At 41.5% G+C, this 19974-nt stretch overlaps 1 protein-coding gene across 3 annotated transcripts in view; it reads right to left on the bottom strand.

Annotated features, from left to right (window-relative positions):
* The window catches only part of LOC126355073 (exportin-5), a 205760-nt gene that overhangs the window by 83578 nt on the left and 102208 nt on the right, over positions 1-19974 (bottom strand). For all 3 annotated transcript variants that reach the window (XM_050005248.1, XM_050005249.1, XM_050005250.1), the window contains 5 exons: positions 19583-19834; positions 16923-17198; positions 13691-14122; positions 6070-6262; positions 986-1233 (listed from right to left, as the gene is read on the bottom strand). In XM_050005248.1, the coding sequence (XP_049861205.1) occupies positions 986-1233; positions 6070-6262; positions 13691-14122; positions 16923-17198; positions 19583-19834 (1401 nt within the window). The remainder of the gene's footprint in view (positions 1-985; positions 1234-6069; positions 6263-13690; positions 14123-16922; positions 17199-19582; positions 19835-19974) is intronic.

Below are 19974 nucleotides of genomic sequence, written 5' to 3'. Positions count from 1 at the left end.
AACAATCAATTTGAGTATGTGGGAATAAATCTTACATAAATATTACTGGTAAAAACCATAAAAATCACAGCTATCACACATTATTTACTATTTTTTATACTAAAAAAATTGTTCAGTCAGGAGACTATATGTAGTCTGCACTTCCTCTCTTATACTAGAGGCTTATCTTGTACACTCAATGTCTGGGTGCAAGTAACAGCATGTAGAATTACATACCAACAAAATATTATTACAATGCTGGCATTCCTAATAATTACAGAAACCAACGTACAGAAGCCATCATTGTGAAACCACCCATGCACACAGTAAAACCATACAAAGAAAAACGGTGATGCTTGCCTTGTTAAAGTTATTTAAGTAGCTACCACCCCACCTCCTCCCCCAAAGACATCACCCTGTCATCCAACACACACACACACACACACACACACACACACACACACACACACAGAGACAGAGAGAGAGAGAGAGAGAGAGAGAGAGAGAGAGCTAATTTTCCAGTGAAATGTAAGAATCAAAGTGGAAAGAATTTTGGTTATCTGCTCTCACCACACATGGACATCATAAATACTGACTCATGGGCACGTCAAAGAAACCTGTGATCCCTTGTATAAAAAATGAGGACAAATAGCTGCTCATGTGTAGACAAATGTCAGTGGTGCCTACGCACACTTAAAAGATAATGCTTTTGCACTGCCACTCCCTTAACTTCAGGTGAGCAATTACCTGCTCTAGATTTCTACCTGCCTAGATCTTTTGTTTGTTGATTTCAGCCTGAAATTGCCAAGGAGTAACCTGTATCTCAAGCAAAGCCATTATATCACATTAAGAAAAGCACTGTCTTAGGTCTTTCCTTAAAACATGATAAACACAGCAGTATATAAACATGCATTTCATGTTATTATAAAGAAAAACTAACAATACTGTTTTATTCTCCATAATTACAAAAGCCAGCAATATGATTTGGTAACATAACATTTCTCACCTCTGACAGCAGAGCCAGTGCTTCTGGCGTCCACAGCATGTTGAAAACACGAATCAGCATCAGTAAATTTGGAAGTAAGGGAATTAAATGGGGTGCAGCAGGATTCCGACATATTGGATTTCCGGCTTCTGTGTATCCTACAACAAATCCTCCCCGAGCCGCACGATCAGGATCCTCTGGCCACATGCAGCGTTTCACCACAGCCATGAACAGATGAATGCAGAACAGAATGTGTGATCTGTTCTGACCTGCACAAGTAATACCACAAAAAACAATACATTATGTGACCTGCACAAGTGATACCACAAAAAAATGCATTATGCTATCATAATAAAACAATTATTTTATGCCTACGACAGTAGCTGTTAGTAATATAAACTTTTAATAAAAAGGTCCAAATAACAATGATTTAATACATCTACATCTACATTTATACTCCGCAAGCCATCCAACGGTGTGTGGCAGAAGGCACTTTACGTGCCACTGTCATTACCTCCCTTTCCTGTTCCAGTCGCGTATGGTTCGCGGGAAGAACGACTGTCTGAAGGCCTCCGTGCGCGCTCTAATCTCTCTAATTTTATATTCATGATCTCCTCGGGAGGTATAAGTAGGGGGAAGCAATATATTCGATACCTCATCCAGAAACGCACCCTCTTGAAACCTGGCGAGCAAGCTACACCGCGATGCAGAGCGCCTCTCTTGCAAAGTCTGCCACCTGAGTTTGTTAAACATCTCCGTAACGCTATCACGGTTTCCCAATAACCCTGTGACGAAACGCGCCGCTCTTCTTTGGATCGTCTGTATCTCCTCCGTCAACTCGATCTGGTACAGATCCCACACTGATCAGCAATACTCAAGTATAGGTCGAACGAGTGTTTTGTAAGCCACCTCCTTTGTTGATGGACTACATTTTCTAAGGACTCTCCCAATGAATCTCAACCTGGTACCCGCCTTACCAACAATTAATTTTATATGATCATTCCACTTCAAATCGTTCCGCATGCATACTCCCAGATATTTTACAGAAGTAACTGCTAGCAGTGTTTCTTCTGCTATCATATAATCATACAATAAAGGATCCTTCTTTCTATGTATTCTCAATACATTACATTTGTCTATGTTAAGGGTCAGTTGCCACTCCCTGCATCAAGTGCCTATGCGCTGCAGATCTTCCTGCATTTCGCTACAATTTTCTAATGCAATTTTCTAATACAGAGGATAAATCAAATGTAAACGGGTTTTATATAAAAAAATTATCCATACTAATAATAAAATTGTAACACCATTGTCTCTGTCTGTCTGAATACACCAATCTCCAAAACTACTAGATGACTTTCGAGGAGTTTTCACAGGTAACCTGAGTGTTGCTTTGGGCAATGTATACTCTCTTTTTCATCAAAATTGGATCATGGGAGGGAAGAAAATGATATTGTGGTTTAAAGATTTATCTAAAACTGTCATGTCTGTCTGTCTGAACATGCTTATCTCCAAAATTTTATTAGTTATGTTTGCGTGAATGTGTGTGTGTGTGTGTGTGTGTGTGTGTGTGTGTGTGTGTGTGTGTGTGTTGTGTCAAATTCCAGTTAAAGCCTTTTTGGCTGAAAGCTTACTTGTTTGACAGTCTTTTTGTTGTGCCTATCTACAACTCAGCATCCCTGCTATGATGTGAGTAGCAATCTATCCTTCTCATAATATTGTCATTAACCTCCAAAACTACTACATGAATTTTCGTGGTGTTTTCACAGTTAACTTGAACATAGTTGGGTCATCACATAGGTTTCATTTCATCAAAATTTGATTCAAACAAAAAATATATTGTAATTTAAAGTTTTAGGAGAGTGCTCAGCTTAGTAGTTTGGATGCTTACCTTTGTGACAGCATAATACACCAAATAATCAATAAATGGAACTGTTAGATTGGCAGTTCACTAAAGAATCAATGGATGGAACTGTTACTTTTTTTTTGTCCCCCTCAGTGACAGAAATATTTTTGGAAATTTACTTCAGTGACAGAATTACGGGCTGAAACCTTGTGCATACAAAATACAAACTGATGTTGAATTTACCTGGCTAGGATACTTGGATTTACTGATTTCACTTTGGGTATTACCAACTTAACAAAACTGCTTTGTGGCTTTTCATAGGTTTCATTTATATTTGACTTCTTTCCTGGGCAAAACAAATTTATTTACAAAGTGATCATATAAGGGTTCTGCTTTTACTGAATGAGCAGTCTTCTTTAACTTCTGTTGAGAAGCATGAGCTATAGCTAACTGAAAACTAAAATCCAAATACAATTTTTCTATTTGTGGATTCTTCCATTACTCTTTGGTACAACAATTCAATATCTACGGCTGAATAAAAATTACATTGTTCTTGTTCTACTGATCAGTAGAGCAAAAACAAAGTACTTGTTATTCAATCTTAAATAATTTTTCTATATAGCTTCCTACTTTGCAAATACATTTTTCCAGTGATAACAAAGGTTGTTTTTTTTATTTATTCCAGCATCATAGAAAGAAGCTGGTTGTTTCAGGACCCAAATGCACATGAATTTCTCCATGCCTTGCTACCTGCAAACCATTGCCCTCCTACAGATTCTTTAAGCAGACCAAACAAATGAAAACAGCAGTGTGACAGGTCTGTAGGGAGGATTATCAAGTTGAGCCTTGTGCATTTCTTCAGGTTTCAAGACCACTAAGAGTTGCAGTATTGTGGCCTGGTGTAGTCATGGAGAAGGATGAGCTCTCAAATTGGTTGGTCTTATCTTTTGGTAGCAATATACAGCCATCACCTTGTTCAACAACTTGCACCAGTAAGCAAAAATGATTGTATGTCGCATGTGCAAAAAATAAATAAATAAATAAATAAATAAATAAATAAAAAATAAATAAATAAATAAATAAATAAATGAACAAAATGCTTCACCAGTTGAAGAAAATGGCTGAAATAACTTTGCCAGATGATGGTCAAGTCTTCAAGTTTACTGAGGGGAGAGGGGGAGAGGAGTGTGAAGAGTGGTGGGAGAAGTGGTGTGGACAGAAGAGCACAGGAAAAGGCAAGGTGAGATAGTGGAAAACAGTATAGAAGAGGCTTAGGTCAGGAGGACTGCAAGAGTACAAGGTATGTTGGAGAACTGTCTCTCCAGACAATTCCCATCTGCTTAGTTCAGAGAAACTTGTGCTGGAAGGGAGTATCCAAATGACCCGTAGAGTGAAGCAGCTGCTCAAGTCATTTGTGTTGAGATGTGCAGCACGCGCCAACTGGATGGTCAAGATTGTGGTACGTGAGTAGGCACTTGGTTACTTGTGATTCTCACATAGAATGATGTAAAGTAATTTCAGCAGAGCTGATGTATGATATGGCTGCTTTCACCTACGGCCCTGCCTTTTATTGGGCAGGAAATGCCTGTGACTTGATTGCAGGAGGAGGTGATGAGTGGATGTACAGAACAGGTCTTGCATCTGGGGCAACCACAAAGGAAATACCCAAGGTGTGCAGGACTGGAGGTGGGATTCAAATAAGAATGAACGAGGAGGTTGGAACTCTTTTAAACAAGGTTCTATATGGGGTTTTGATAGGCCACTGTCAGTGGGTGTGTAGCAAAGAAATGTTTTCACTGCAAAAATCTAGTCAAGGAAAGAAGGTCCTTTACAAGTCCAACATGGTTGAAATTAGGCCTGTACAAAGTACTGAGACTTCTGCAGGGGTCAGTTTTCACAGGAAGAATGATAACGGTGTTATAAGATGGCTGTCCATCGTAATGTGTTCAACAGAAGGTGGAGGAAGCTTTTATGAATATGGCACACAGAGTACTTCAGTATGGCATGATCAGTGAACTATGATGGCTTGATAGGGAGGGGTGGGTGTTGGATCAGGGCGGTAGGCTGTTTCTTGGCTACAAGTAGTCCCATGCAGGGCTCTCCAGCATATCCTGCAATCTCAAAATCCTCTTGTCCTAAATCTCCCCTAACCTGTCTCCATGGCCTCATCTTATTTTTCCCTTCTCTATCCTCTTCTCTCCACACCACTCCTCCTTCCAACTTCACTTTTCTCTTTGTTCTCTCTCTCTCTCTCTCTCTCTCTCTCTCTCTCTCTCTTCCCACATCGCTTGGCACTCTTCCTGTCTTGTGCAACCACTGAATCATTATACAAAGCCCTGCCTCTCTCTTGCCAACCTGTGCTTGTGTCCTTCCCCAAACCCTCCCTGTCACCACCAGATCAAGCAACTGCTTTTAATAATCGAGTCTCAATAACCATAGCTGTGTGTGTGTTAAAGTGTGTACAGAAAGAATCAGTTCTCAAAACATAGTGTGACTGCTGTTTTGCTTTGTGTGTTCCTGTGCTCCACATCGATCCACTGTAGGTGGTGAGTGGTTGCCTTTTCCTCATTTTACGTATCTTTCCATCCAGGTATTTCCATTATTATTCTGTGAATATTAAAGTATTCTTATTTACAGTTTTTTTCCCTTGATATGACCTAAGTTGTACTTTTACAGCTAAGCAATGTTAGGAAATAGGTGAATAAACTTAATTCAGTAAAACATATTAAATTATAGCAATTTGGACCGTTCTAATAAAATTATCATAAATATTCATCAAAGAGCAGTTATAAAGTAAAATGGTAATATGTATGATAGAAGAAATGAAGAAATTCTGACCTCCATAAGAAAATATTACATCAGATCATTGAAGAAAATATCAAAAAACCTGACTGGTGCAGGCAAAGAAGCCTTTGGAAGAAAAATGTTTCAAATATTGTGCTACAAATAACTATATGAAAGTGGTACACTGATTGCTGAAATGTAGAAACTCGCAGCATCTGAAATTTGGTTCCACAGAAAACTATGAAAATGTAGAAGTTGGAAAACGTATATCTGGTACTAGGCAATGGATACTACATGCAGAAAGAAAATAATAAGGTAGAGAAAGAAATGAAACACTGCAACAAATCTTAACAATATTCTATACTAACATACCATGATTCAGAAAAGTATTAGACAGAAAGGAATATGACTCATACTGACAGACAAGGAAAATCAATCATAAGAAAAATATATCATGCGTACCATCTTTGAAACATACCATTTACATCATCACAACTCGGTTCAACAGGAGGGCGATCAAGGCCAACAAATGCCATAAACTCCTTAGGACCTTTAAAAGCCTCTTGGCCCAAAGTATGCCACTGTTCAACACCAGGTGCAATAATTTCCCCTACAAACCTTGTCTGACGTTCATATTCACAGAAATGATTGCTTATTAGCAGTAAAGCCTCCTGAAATAAATCAGGTGCACCAAAATTAGCCACAACAGTGCAACAAGGTCTTACTTTTTACAGGTTTACTGACTACAACAAAATATATGTTCATTTACATGACATCAACACATCCCAAACAAAAGGCTTTGCCCTCAATGACTGATGACATTTGTAAAATAAAGAAAGCTGAATAATTTTAAAATTAATGAAATTTACCCGCTACCATTGTAACTCATTTTTCTTTCAACTTTGGGTAGGCTGTGATTGGGCATCGATTTAAATCGGACACTTCAAGAACATGCAAGAGAACATATGAATTTCTTCCTAACACCATAGAGAGAGAGACTAAAAAACAGATTTCTTCGCCTGTCAAGCAGCCTAATACAATTCCAGATCAGTCATGGGCCGTATGTTGCATATCTGCATAAAAGCAAAATCCAGATTAATGATAGTTGTGCCTGCGGCTTTGTGGGCACTCCAGAGCACACTTTCTGGGTCTGTTCACTCTATGAAGATGTAGCAGGTAATCGTTATCAGGCATTACAGATGGAGGATCTCAAAGCAGCATTGAGGAACAAGTCACTTGGAACACACTGGATGATACTGCAGTCACAGTATCCAGGAAGGCCAAGGATGACTTCATGAGGCATTTCACCACAGGCCAGGATGCTGCCATCCTAACAAGACAATACAAAGTGACCACTGAAGCATAGATTCTAAGGCATTACTGTGAACTCTGGAATTGGTTGTTACAGTGGAAATGCTGCTGCCTTATGCCCAAGGATTTCAGCAGACAATGGCTGTTGATTGGTGTAGTGGGAAAGTGAACCCAGTAGTGGAACCAATTACCCACAGTTTAGATGCATCCTAATAAATTAACACAAACAAAACAGAATTATAGCATCAACTGTAGTATTAATAGCTGGTTAATTATTTAAGATGTTTATAGCAGTTTTGTAGTGGTAGAAAATAGTTGTATTAGCATTTTTTGCAGTATTAGTGTTATTTGATGTTTATAAGTACCAGCAATAAATTATCTATGTATAAATTTTGTGGTGTCACTGCCAGACACCACACTTTCTAGGTGGTAGCCTTTAAATCGGCCGCGGTCCGGTAGTACACGTCGGACCCGTGTGTCGCCACTATCAGTGATTGCAGACCGAGTGCCGCCACACGGCAGGTCTAGAGAGACTTCCTAGCACTCGCCCAGTGGTACAACCGACTTTGCTAGCGATGGTTCACTGACAAAATACGCTCTCATTTGCCGAGACGATAGTTAGCATAGCCTTCAGCTACGTTATTTGCTACGACCTAGCAAGGCGCCAGTATCCGTACTATTGATATTGTGAATCATGTACCATAAAGAGCGACGTTCTCCATTAATGGATTAAAGTTAAGTATTCCACCAGCTACGTCCGTTTTTCTCAATTCTAATTCCCTTGTCATGTTCCAGACCTCACGCCAGCCTGCGTGAGCTAAAACGCGTGCATTTCGGCCTCCTTTAGGAACACGGTTGGCTCTCCTGCCAACCACAACATTGGCGACGAGAGTAAAAGTGTTCTTATCTAAATTGCCCTGATTTACTTGTGTAATGGCTTCGCCACAATCTCCAGATGTACTGTCCGAATTTTATCACTTAAAGAATCAGCAGACGCAGGCCTTACTGGATGCCCTTGGACAGCTCGTCCAGGGTCAACGTGCGATGCAAAATGATGCGGCAGCAGCCGCTCCACCGCTAACGCAGCCACAACACGCTGTTGGACCCACTTTTCGACCTTTTGATGCTGCACTGGAAAGCTGGACGGAGTGGTCACCCCAATTTGGATTCCATCTCGCCGCCTACAGAATTCAAGGTAACGAGCGGCAGCCTTTTCTCCTTTCCTCCGTCGGGGTTCAAACGTACCGTGTGATAGTCAAATTATTTCCCCGACGCAACATAGCAACTCTGTCCTACGAAGAAATTTTGTCTGCATTAGATGCATATTTCAAAGAATCAGTCAATGTAGTTGCCAAATGATATACCTTCTTTCGTACAAAACGAATGGCAGGTCAGACTAATCGGGAGTGGGTTGCAACCTTGCAAGGCCTTACTAGGGATTGTGCCTTTGAGTGTCAATGTGGACACCCTTATCCAGATACTATGGTACATGATGCAATTGCACAGAACGTTTCTGATGTTCATATAAGGGAACAGATTTTGAAACTAGTAAATCCCTTCCTTCAACAAGTGATGGACATATTGGATCGGCAGGACACACTTGACTTTGCTCAGGAATCATTTGAAACTTCACCAGCAGTGTGTCAGGTTAACCGGCCCACCGGGCGAGCTGCACGGAGCAGTAAACAGCCCTCGCGTCCGGCCGCGCCGCTGCCGCCAGGCTCTCAGCCACGTGTGCCATGCTAGCAAGCAAATGCAGTGATCAAATCATGCCCGCAGTGTGCTACTAAACATTCGCGTGAGAATTGCCCATCCCCCGAAGCTATTTGCTTTTATTGTAATAAAAAAGGACATGTTCAGAGCGTTTGCCAGAAAAAGCTCAGATCGAAAGCTCAAAACCATTCCAGGCCCTCTGCTTCGCGCTGGAATCGGAATCGAACCAAGGATACTCAGGCTCGCGAAACTTCGCCCATGGAAATTCATGTAGTTCATTCCACTCCATGCAGTGCCACTCTCTCTCTAACAGTGACTTTGTTTGTCCCAAAAATAGTGTGCGTCGACATCGCCGGAACTCCCGTCCAGTCGCAAGTGATTAAGTACCAGTATCGGTTCACGTTGCACGAGTCAGTCGCTCTTATCGTCAGCAGGACAATAAACTTTTGTGGACTTGGCTATTAATGGCAAAGTGATACCATTCCAGCTCGATACCGGAGCTGCAGTTTCTCTGATCAATCAAGACGCTTACAAACTGCTGGGCACACCTCCGTTGCGTGCCGCAAATGTTAAATTAAGTAGTTATTCAAGTCAAGGTATCCCTGTGTTAGGACAGTGCAGCCTTCTTGCAACATACAGAGGACAAACAAAACTCGTATCATTTTACGCCCTTCGTTCTTCTTCTGCAGTGAACTTGTTTGGTTTCTATTTATTTCAGTTGTTTAACTTGTCTATCATAAATCAGGTCCTATCAGTGAACCAGACTGTGCCTTCAGATAGTGTTTCTCGTCTACGTGAAGAATTTGCAGACATTTTTGCACTGGCTAAGAACTATAAAGCACATTTGGAACTGAAAGTAAACGCGCAACCGAAATTTTTCAGAGCACGCAATGTTCCCCACGCACTGCGTGATGAGGTCGCAAAAACATTACACTATTTGGAATAACAAGGTGTAATTGAACGTGTGCAGGCTTCTCTCTGGGCATCACCCTTAGTAATTTTGCCAAAACCTTCCAGAAAGTTGAGACTTTGTGTGGACTTCAAGGCAACAGTGAATCCACAACTAGTGATTGCAACTTTTCCTTTACCCCGCCCCGAAGAACTTTTTGACGAACTGTGCCCGGGTAAATATTTTTCGAAGTTGAACCTAGCAGCGTATTTTGGTGGTTAACACGCATATTGGTTTGTATCAATTCAAACGACTGCCATTCGGATGTGCATCCGCCCCTGCATTGTTTCAGTAATATCTACAAACTGTTTGTGTGTCAGTCGCTACTGCAGCTAATTATCTGGACAATATTGTGATCTCCAGAAAGACGGAAGAAGTACATTTGGCCAATCTCAGAACATTATTTCAGGTCTTGCGACAAAATGGCCTTCGCTTGGGGAAGGACAAATGTGTGTTTTTTGCTCGGGACTTGCCATACCTGGGACATGAACTCAATGTCCAAGGCATACATCCCAGTGCAAAGCTCCTCCGTGCCATACAAGACTTGCTGTCGGCACAGAATTTGAAGCAGCTACAGAGTGTGCTGGGAAAAATAAATTATTACCATCGCTATGTGCCGCATGCCTCTTCCATTTCAGCTCCGCTTCATCGCTTACGCCGTAAGGGTGTTCCGTTCGTCTGGACGACAGAACGCGAACGCGCCTCTCGCCAGTCGAAATCGGCGTTGCTTTCCAATACTTGCCTTACGCCATTCGATCCCCAGAAGCCCCTCTTGTTGATGGTGGATGCATCGGATTTTGGGATCGGTGCTGTACTTGCGCACAAAGATGGATCGCACGATTGCCCTATTGCCTTTGCGTCCAATTTGCTCTTGTCTGCGCAAAGAAATTATTCACAGATCGAGAAAGAAGCATTGGCTCTCGTATTTGGTGTTACAAAGTTTCATGATTTCTTGTATGGTCGTCACTTTACCATAATCACAGACCACAAACCATTGACATCGCTTTTTCATCCGACCAAGCCTGTACCTCCACGTACAGCGCAGAAATTCATTCGCTGGTCTATTTTCCTCTCGTAGTACCGCTATGATATCTTGTATCGGTCCACTGCTAAGCACGGAAACGCCGATGCGTTGTCCCGCTTCCCTGTTGCTGAGGATAGGGCATTCGATTCCTCCGAACTTGCTTGCATGTTCATTGATGCGGAAACCGATGACGTGGTCGAATCATTTCCGATGGATTTTCGTCGTGTAGCTACAGCCACAGCTGCCGACCCTGTCCTTGCTCCCGTTCTGCGTTTTGTTGCTACGCAATGGCCCTTGTCAAAGTCACGGATCGGGGACCCATTGGTTCGCCGATTTTTTGCTCACAAGGAGAGACTTTTTGTACGACTTGGTGTTTTGCTGTTGCGTTCTGATAATGATCAGTCCAGGGTCGTGGTACCACGTCCGTTACAGTCCTCTGTCTTACAGCTCCTCCACCAAGGACATTGGGGTGTAGTGAGAATGAAACAACTTGCTCGTCAGCACTGTACTTGGTTCAGAATCGATGCCGCAATTACGAATATGTGCTCTTCTTGCATGGTGTGTGCCGAACAACAATTAGCACCACCGCGGAAATTCTTTCCATGGCCAAAAGCCACTTCCCCTTGGCAACGCTTACACATCGATTTTGCTGGTCCATTCTGGAATGCTCGATGGTTGGTTGTGGTAGATTCATTCTGTAATTTTCCTTTTGTTGTCCGGATGTCTTCCACGACGTCATCTGCCTCCATGCAAGCGTTGTCTGCTATCTTTTGCATTGATGGTCTTCCACAGACTATTGTTTCCGACAATGGCCCACAATACATGTCCGCAGAATTTCAGTCATTCTGCAAGGCCAATGGTATTCAACATCTGACGTCCGTGCCGTTTTCCCTACAGTCAAACGGTGCCGCTGAACGATTGGTTAGGACTTTCAAGTCACAGATGTTGAAGTTGAAAGAGTCGCATTCTTGCTCTTTGCGTTATTGCTCATTTTGTCCTCGTATCGCTCTCAGCCCCGAGATGGTCGCTCTCCGGCTAACTTGCTCCATGGTCGCCCTCATCGAACCTTGATGTCGGTGCTGCATCCGCTGCATCAGGTTCCTGTGCAGCGGCAGACACCTGCGTTTGCTCCAGGCGACGTTGTCTACTATCGCCACTACCGAGGTTCACGGCGTTGGCTCGAAGGGTGCATTCTTCGCTGCCTCGTACGAACTCTGTATCTGGTTTTGGGGGCTCTTGTGGGGTGCGTCGGCATCTCAATCAGCTGCGCCTCTGTCGTCGCAGGGGATCTGCCACTCGCCATCTACTTTCAGCGACGGTGGTGTCTGGTCAGCGCCCCGGGGCCCATCTACTGGCTCACCTCAGCCCCAGGTGTTACCGATGCTGCCTTCCATCCATTTTGCCACATGGCGATGCGCCGCCGCTGCTGCCACCGCCACAGCCGCCACAGCATGTTCTCCCGCCGGTGACACCCACAGTGGACGCGTCGCTGCAGCCGCCGGGCGCCTCCCTGGGTCACGTGCCGCCGATCGCTTCCCGTGACCAGTTGTCCTCCGGACCATAAGTTGTCTTCGCCCGTCGGGTGCCCCAGCCCGATGGAGGTCGACCCTTCGGCCCCTCCTGCCTCTCTATGGGTGCATACACCGCATGTTGGCGTGTACCCTGGAGCAGGTTTTCAGGCATTTCCTAGCTCCCCGCGGTCCGACTAGCACGGTGCGGGTGGCACAGCCTCGCCTGTTGTTAGGCTCCCCACCTTGTCGCATACGTCAACATGCGGTCCTCCCCACGGCGGGCTGAAGCCTTGTGCCACAACCGTACGCCGATTTGTGGGAAAGGAATGTGGTGTCACCGCCAGACACCACACTTGCTAGGTGGTAGCCTATAAATCGGCCGCGGTCCGATAGTATATGTCGGACCCGTGTGTCGCCACTATCAGTGATTGCAGACCGAGCGCTGCCACACAGGAGGTCTAGAGAGACTTCCTAGCACTCACCCAGTGGTACAACCGACTTTGCTAGCAATGGTTCACTGACAAAATACGCTCTCATTTGCCAAGACGATAGTTAGCATAGCCTTCAGCTACGTTATTTGCTACGACCTAGCAAGGTGCCAGTATCCGTACTATTGATATTGTGAATCATGTACCATAAAGAGCGACGTTCTCCATTAATGGATTAAAGTTAAGTATTCCACCAGCTACGTCCGTTTTTCTCAATTCTAATTCCCTTGTCATGTTCCAGACCTCACGCCAGCCTGCGTGAGCTAAACTGCGTGCATTTCGGCCTCCTTTAGGAACATGGTTGGCTCTCCTGCCAACCACAACAAATTTTGTATTATCCACAAAAATCATTTGTTGTATGGTCTATGTTAGCTTCCTCTAAAATAGGTTGCAATTGTGAACAATAAATAATATAACAACAAAAATCCAATTACATTATATTGTCAATAAATAAGATCAAAATGTAGCACAGGCCCAATAGCAAATTTATCACCCTCATGATGGCTATTTGAACAGTGGCCTATATGTTGGTCTATGTAACATGTAACAAGATGACAAAATGGTTATGCACAAGAAAAGAGTTTTATTCAAGATGTCAATGGCCACAAAAACTGATTTTCACATATGCACAAAGTAGATACTGTCTCTTCTTAGCCACTGAAACCAATAAAATTAAATATCAAGTATTTGGCAACAGCAATTCCACATAGTGGTTAATATTGTTAAATCTGTAAGTCAAGGAAGATCTTTCTAAACTGATAGTCAGGAGATGGTCAAAGTGTGAGGAGCAGAGCCTCATTATGTAACAATGGTGAGAGGATAGGGAAGGCAGCACGGGATCTTTCTTTTCATATTATCACTTGTCAAAAACTCAATAACACAAACTGCTTATGATATATATTTAAATATTGGGGAAGCAATGCCCTGCATCATACAAAAATAACAAAAAACAACTGTCCATACAACAGAATGCCCACTTCCCCGTCATTCAGTAAGAGTGATTCAATAATGAATCTTGCATGAATCTACTCAGTATTTAGTATCTGTCAGGATGCTAGCCAGGGACATTATGTAACTATTCAGATTTGGGGTCAAACACTTACCTGTAGCAGCACCTTCTCTAGACGCGACAGTTGTGAAGGGTCGTTATTCAAACCCTCAACTGTGCCATGAATTCTTTCAAACACAGGTAGCAACAGCAGTGGATACTTATGCCCTATTTTTACCATAAGGCTAGCAGCATGTCGGCGAACATTTTTCACAGCACGGCTGCGGCTGTCCTTAGCCTGACCTGGCACACCAAAAACTAGGGCTCCAAATATTTTGTCAAGCACTCGCGGCAGGAGTGCTGCACCTTCACCAGGTGCACCCATGCTCAGAAATACAAACAGTGCTGAGATGCAGGATAGCAGGGCCGACAGCAAGAGCGCGTCTGTGGGTTCATATGCCAAGCACAACTCCAAGAGATGGAGACCTGAACTGACGCTTGGCCTCTCCTGGCACACCAGTATTCGGCTCAGAACGCTCTCGAGAACCTGGAACAAACAGCAGAATTTGCTTCAGTGAAAAGTTAGTAATGTGCAACTTTAGGTGGTTATCGAAGAAATAAAAACAACTACAGTATGTTAAGCAGAACACTTGCTTAGTCATGAAGTACCATTGGTTATTAATGGACTGTAGCTGCCATTCATAATTACAACAAAGTAATGTAATCTGTATACACATAAACTTTAGATCTACAAGTCTCCTCTCCAAAATGTACAACATATTCATTACAATTATCATCAATTGCATAGAAGGCGGGGAAGGCTGCATCAGTTTACAATCAAGCAAAAGATAGGCTGGACTTAGAAGTGGACATAAAACAATGAACCACTTGCAAGTATGAATTACTACTTTGTTGTATTAAAAACAAAGATTCCGAGACTTACCAAGCAGGAAAGTGCCAGTAGACAGGCACAATAAAATAACACTCAAACACACACACAAAATTTCTAGCTTTCACAACCAACGGTTGCTTCTTCAGGAAAGAGGGAAGGAGAGGGAAAGACGACAGGATGTGGGTTTTAATGGATGGGTGTGTGTGTGTGTGTGTGTGTGTGTGTGTGTGTGTGTGTGTGTGTGTGTGTGTACGAGTATATACCTATCCTTTTCCTTTTTTCCCCCGAAAGTAAGTCTTTCCGCTCCCGGGATTGGAATGACTCCTTACCCTCTCCCTCAAAACCCACATCCTTTCGTCTTTCCCTTTCCTTCCCTCTTTCCTGAAGAAGCAACCGTTGGTTGCGAAAGCTAGAAATTTCGTGTGTGTGTTATTTTATTGTGCCTGTCTACTGGCGCTTTCCCGCTTGGTAAGTCTTGGAATCTTTGTTTTTAATATATTTTTCCCATGTGGAACTTTCTTTCTATTTTATTTACTACTTTGTTGGCTACAAGTCTCCTCTCCAAAATGTACAACATATTCATTACAATTATCATCAATTGCATAGAAGGTGGGGAAGGCTGCATCAGTTTACAATCAAGCAAAAGATAGACTGGACTTAGAAGTGGACATAAAACAATGAACCACCTGCAAGTATGAATTACTACTTTGTTGGTTTCATAGCTTTGAGAATTTCATTCCAGTTTTACAAAATATGCAATATTGTGCAATTAAAACAACTAGTGACTTTTGAAAGTTCAACAAGGGGGCCAGGACATGACAACTTGTCCAGGTAACACCAATGATGAGCCTGCTCCTCCCTTCTGTGCAACCAACAGGTCAGCAAGTCCAGTGCACACTGTTGCCACCTCGTCAGTAAACGGTAGTATGTGCAGGCAAGCACCCACTCTTCTGTGTACCTCTGCTCTAATTGTGTAGGACTCTAGGACTCTGTGAACTTGTGTTATCATATTAATGTTATTGTGACAGCAATGCGACACGTTTCAAGGTGAGGCTCGTCATAAGAGAGATCATACGAGAACATGTTCACTGACTTCTAAGGTATCAAGTGTTAAGAGGAGACACCTAATCTGTGGGCAAGGCTGCAAATTTGTGTGCTCTGTGTTCAATTGCTTTGAACTGGAGCACAATTTTGCGTGGGTTCAATTTTAGGTGTCTCGAAAATGGTACACAGAACAACTGCTGTACTGAATATTCATGGATACATGATGCTGCAAATTGGAAAAGAGAAAGAAAAAAAAGTAACAGGAAGCAATGAAGTGTCACCAAGTCATTCTTTTTGGAAAACACCAGACAATAAAAAAAATTATGATAGACAGATAATCTACATGGGTGCAATCCAGCAGGGTGCAAAATACAGATGAGTGAATGGTTATTATCAACCCAAGGAGCAGCCTACAGAAACAAGTTTATTATTATTATCAAAGATGCAGAGTTACTTAATGGGAGTAAGCTTCTCTTCGAAACAGGCTTCAAGAGACATATCTAAAAGAACAGACACTACATATGTATAATTAAGGCAAAGACAGCTAATGATCTGCTCAGTGCAGGTGCACACAAGGCTCGAACTCTTATTGGAATCAGTGAAATGCCACAAGTAATGAGATTAATGGGCAGGGGCACTACATTAGTAGTGTGTGGAAAAGTTGAGAATTTGAATTTGATGGGAACTATGCTAGGGTAGTCTGTGCAGTTGTGATGACCACTGTGTCTGATTGGCTTAGTGGTCAGAGCATCTGTTGATTCAAACCTGCGACCGTAGCGGTTGCGCGGTTTTAAACTGAAGCGCCTAGAACCGCTCGGCCACAAAGGCTGGCCCAACTGATTTAAATCAATGCCCACTCACAGACAATGTCTGTAATTCCTCTGTGCCTTAATTCATAGTGGTTGTTGGATCAAAATGGTATGTGCTCTTTCGGACATTTCCAAAAGAACAGACCCCACATACATACATTAATAATTAATGCAAAAAAAAGCTAACTGACTACAATATCCATAAAAGCTAACCGACTACAATATCCAAAAGACAAATTAATTTTTGCTGTTTAAGGCTGGATACTACAAGCAAATGAAATTCACTTTGAAAGTGAGTAAAACTTTCAAAACGATTCTTGCTCATAACCTGAAGTTCACCCAAATGCGCAATGAATATAATTACAGTAGAATCTATATAACAACAGCTTATAATAAACAAGACAGTTTTTTCCTCTCTATTAGCAGTTTGTCCCCAGTGCATGTAATCCAAACAAGACCAAGCAAAATAAAATGAACAATTATGGGCAAACAGTGTAAATACATTTATTTTTTAATTCTGGTCTTGCAGACATGAAAAACATTTAAATGCTACGAAGCACTTCGAGGATGAGAGACATTTTTTGCTCAAGATTTAATCCCACCTGAGACAGTGCTTCCCATTCCAGAAATGTTGGTGAATTAATATTGCATTCCACTTCTGGTTCTTCTTTAGATTTCTGAATGCGCATCTTGAGCCATTCTTCCACATATCCAAATGTAACAAGAGGAGCCACCATTGTTGCCTGCCGAAAGGTGTCCAACATATCTGACCTGCAGCGGTGAAAGAAGGAAGAAAACTCCTCGTCACTATCAAAGTCGAGGGATGAATATGCTGCAATGTCAGCGTTTGGGCCATTGCGATAGGAAGGATACCCAACCTGAAAAATCGCTAAATGAATCTATTTATACTTTCATAACAGTATCACATATTCAGTCAAAAATGTGCAGGACTCTGGCAAGATAGCAATACAAACTAGCTGCTCTACTAAAATAATTGCCAATGTATTCAAAATAAAATATATAGAATAGATAAGTATGGTCCAATATGTAATATAATGGAAATGCAAAAGCAGATCTGAGTGTGGAGCTCAGTAACACGTGACAAAAAACAGCATTCACAATAGCTTTACAGCATTAGTGCTTTTTCCAGGCACAGCACACACTTTTTGTGTGTGAATGTGTGTTCTATTGCTGAAAAAAAAGCTAGTGCTCGAAACCTAGTGTGAGTGCTGTTTTCTGTTATGAGTTACTGTGCTCCACACATTGGTCTGCTACATGTGAGTGGCCACCTTTCCTTATTTTACATATTGCTCTACACAAGAATTTCGATTATTATTTTAAATAAGATACAATGTATTCTTTCATGCTTTTGCTGACAATACAGAATTTTCAAGTTTTCAGAAGATTTAGTGTTATCATTTCAAACTATGTGTTAAAGGCTCCAGTAGCTATCTTCTTCGACTACATTGAACACAGGTATCTGTTGTTTGCTATCAGGGCTCCAGCCATACTAGTTATTTTGTGGAAGCACTCGAAACAGTGAGCTACTGAGATCTGCACTTGAGACACACAATATGGTTGACACACAGAAACCACCAAAATACTGTGTAACATGACCACATTTACTCAGTTGCACAGCTGAAAACCTGGAGAGAAGATACAGCTAAGCAAGTCTGCAAATGATTATATTAACAGGTTACACAAGAATGGTCAATGATTCAATCAGTCAGTTTACTATTAAAAACAATGGGTTACAGGATTACAATGAAATTGCAACAGAAGGAGCAATTTATTTCTGCCCAACTTGCAAATATTTTTTTCTTTATCTTGTTGCCATGTTAAAATTAGCTCCTTTCACAAAAACACAGTGGGGTTTACACAAATTCACCTCACTAACATGCTAATGCAGTTGCAACTGAATTGTGAAATAGAATATTACTAAAGAAACAACTGAAGGCAAATAAGGTCAATAGCTTAACAAAAGCCCACGCTCGGCACACAAAAATAAATGTACGATTCCTTGACTTACGTTATTAAAGTACTATACTAATTCTCAGTTCACTTAAAATAATTACACTATTTCACTGAAAAAAATCTGTGATTACTCGTACATCACATTACATCAAAAAGTTCTGCATGTTAGCTATATGGTAAAGTACTCTCCTCTCTTCATGGTATAATTTGCCAAAAACTTGTTTTGATATCTGGAACCATTTCTGAGATTTGAAGGGTGTTATGAATATTTCACTTTCACTCTATCATTTGCATGCACCATTGGAAGTGTGTGCTTCACGTACAATCAATCTTTTTCAGATTGAGGATCGATACAGATCTCATCGAAGGTTAAAGAACTTTTTTTTTTTTTTGCAGCAATGTATGACCTATTATCCAGCAAATGCAAAATCATAGCAAACCCTATTTTTCATTGCAAAGTATTCGTATTTAATGCAGTACCTTACTTAATATAAACCATGGTTATTAACGAAAAGATATGGAGTTCATTGTGAAGCTAATGGATGAGGCTACAAGGTGTCAGATAAACAAGTTTTTTCACCAAATAGTTTCTTTACAATCATCTGAGAAATGTTGCAGTGCAGCCTGCTTGCTCACACCTCTGTTCTTGCAGTGTAGTCGAGGCAGGGAGAGAATGTTTTGTTCATAACAGACAAACCTTACAGCTCAGCAGATGACACCAAACTAAGGTAGCCATCCCTTGTACAGAAGGTTGGACTCACCTAACACTGAGAACAATAATGCACTTCTGTGCATGGACCAAGTTATCCCACATTAGCTATGTTGTTGTTGTTGTTGTTTGCTGTCATATGATTTATTTAGTGAACGAGAAAAGTATATGACTATATGTGATAATCATTAGCTCTTCAGCACTATGAACTGTATATGCAAGCAAATACCATATGACTGTTCACTCTGATAAGCTACCATGTTGTATGCATGTAACGAATAAAGTAAGGACTCTACATGACATAAACTCCAAATAGAACGATAATTCTATTTTATTTTCCAAATAATCATCTGTCATAGAAAAGAATGATAATGGGAAGTAATGTTAATCAAATAATTAAAATTACATAATTATAACCTGCAGCATCTACAATCTCATTTATTAAAGGGCATTGTCGCACAGACGAGCTATACTTACTTTAACTAATAACTGCAATGGTCAGGTCACAAATAGACAAACTCAACATAATAGTCCAAAGTATTTCCTAGTATTTAAGCAGGCTCATGAAAACCTTTTTACCTTTATGATTTTGGGGCCAGTTGACTGTACCCATTTTGGGACAAATGTGAGGAAAACTGGATCCTTTGAGATGAGCTCGTGTTTGAAGAAAGACATCCACAGACTATTCGCATAGTGTGCTAGAGTGAGACTAGGGTGCTGGGTGAAAGTAAGGATGGCATCCAGGTATAAAGAAAAGTTTGGTGGCCGTCCATTTGCACCATCCTCTTTTCCCCATAGCACACACAATTGAGTGCCCAGTCCCGTTAGAACCTGTAGAATATTATACATACTTTAGAAGTTATACAAGAGTACAGTTTCTATAAACAATAAACATACAAAAAGATCCTGTTAACACTGTATAACACAATGTATCAAATTACTATAAAATAAAGGAAAGGCAACCATTCACC

Source organism: Schistocerca gregaria, chromosome 3 (assembly GCF_023897955.1).
Source record: "Schistocerca gregaria isolate iqSchGreg1 chromosome 3, iqSchGreg1.2, whole genome shotgun sequence".
In the NCBI taxonomy this organism is placed as follows: domain Eukaryota; kingdom Metazoa; phylum Arthropoda; class Insecta; order Orthoptera; family Acrididae; genus Schistocerca; species Schistocerca gregaria.
This window is presented reverse-complemented; position numbering and strand designations above follow the sequence as displayed.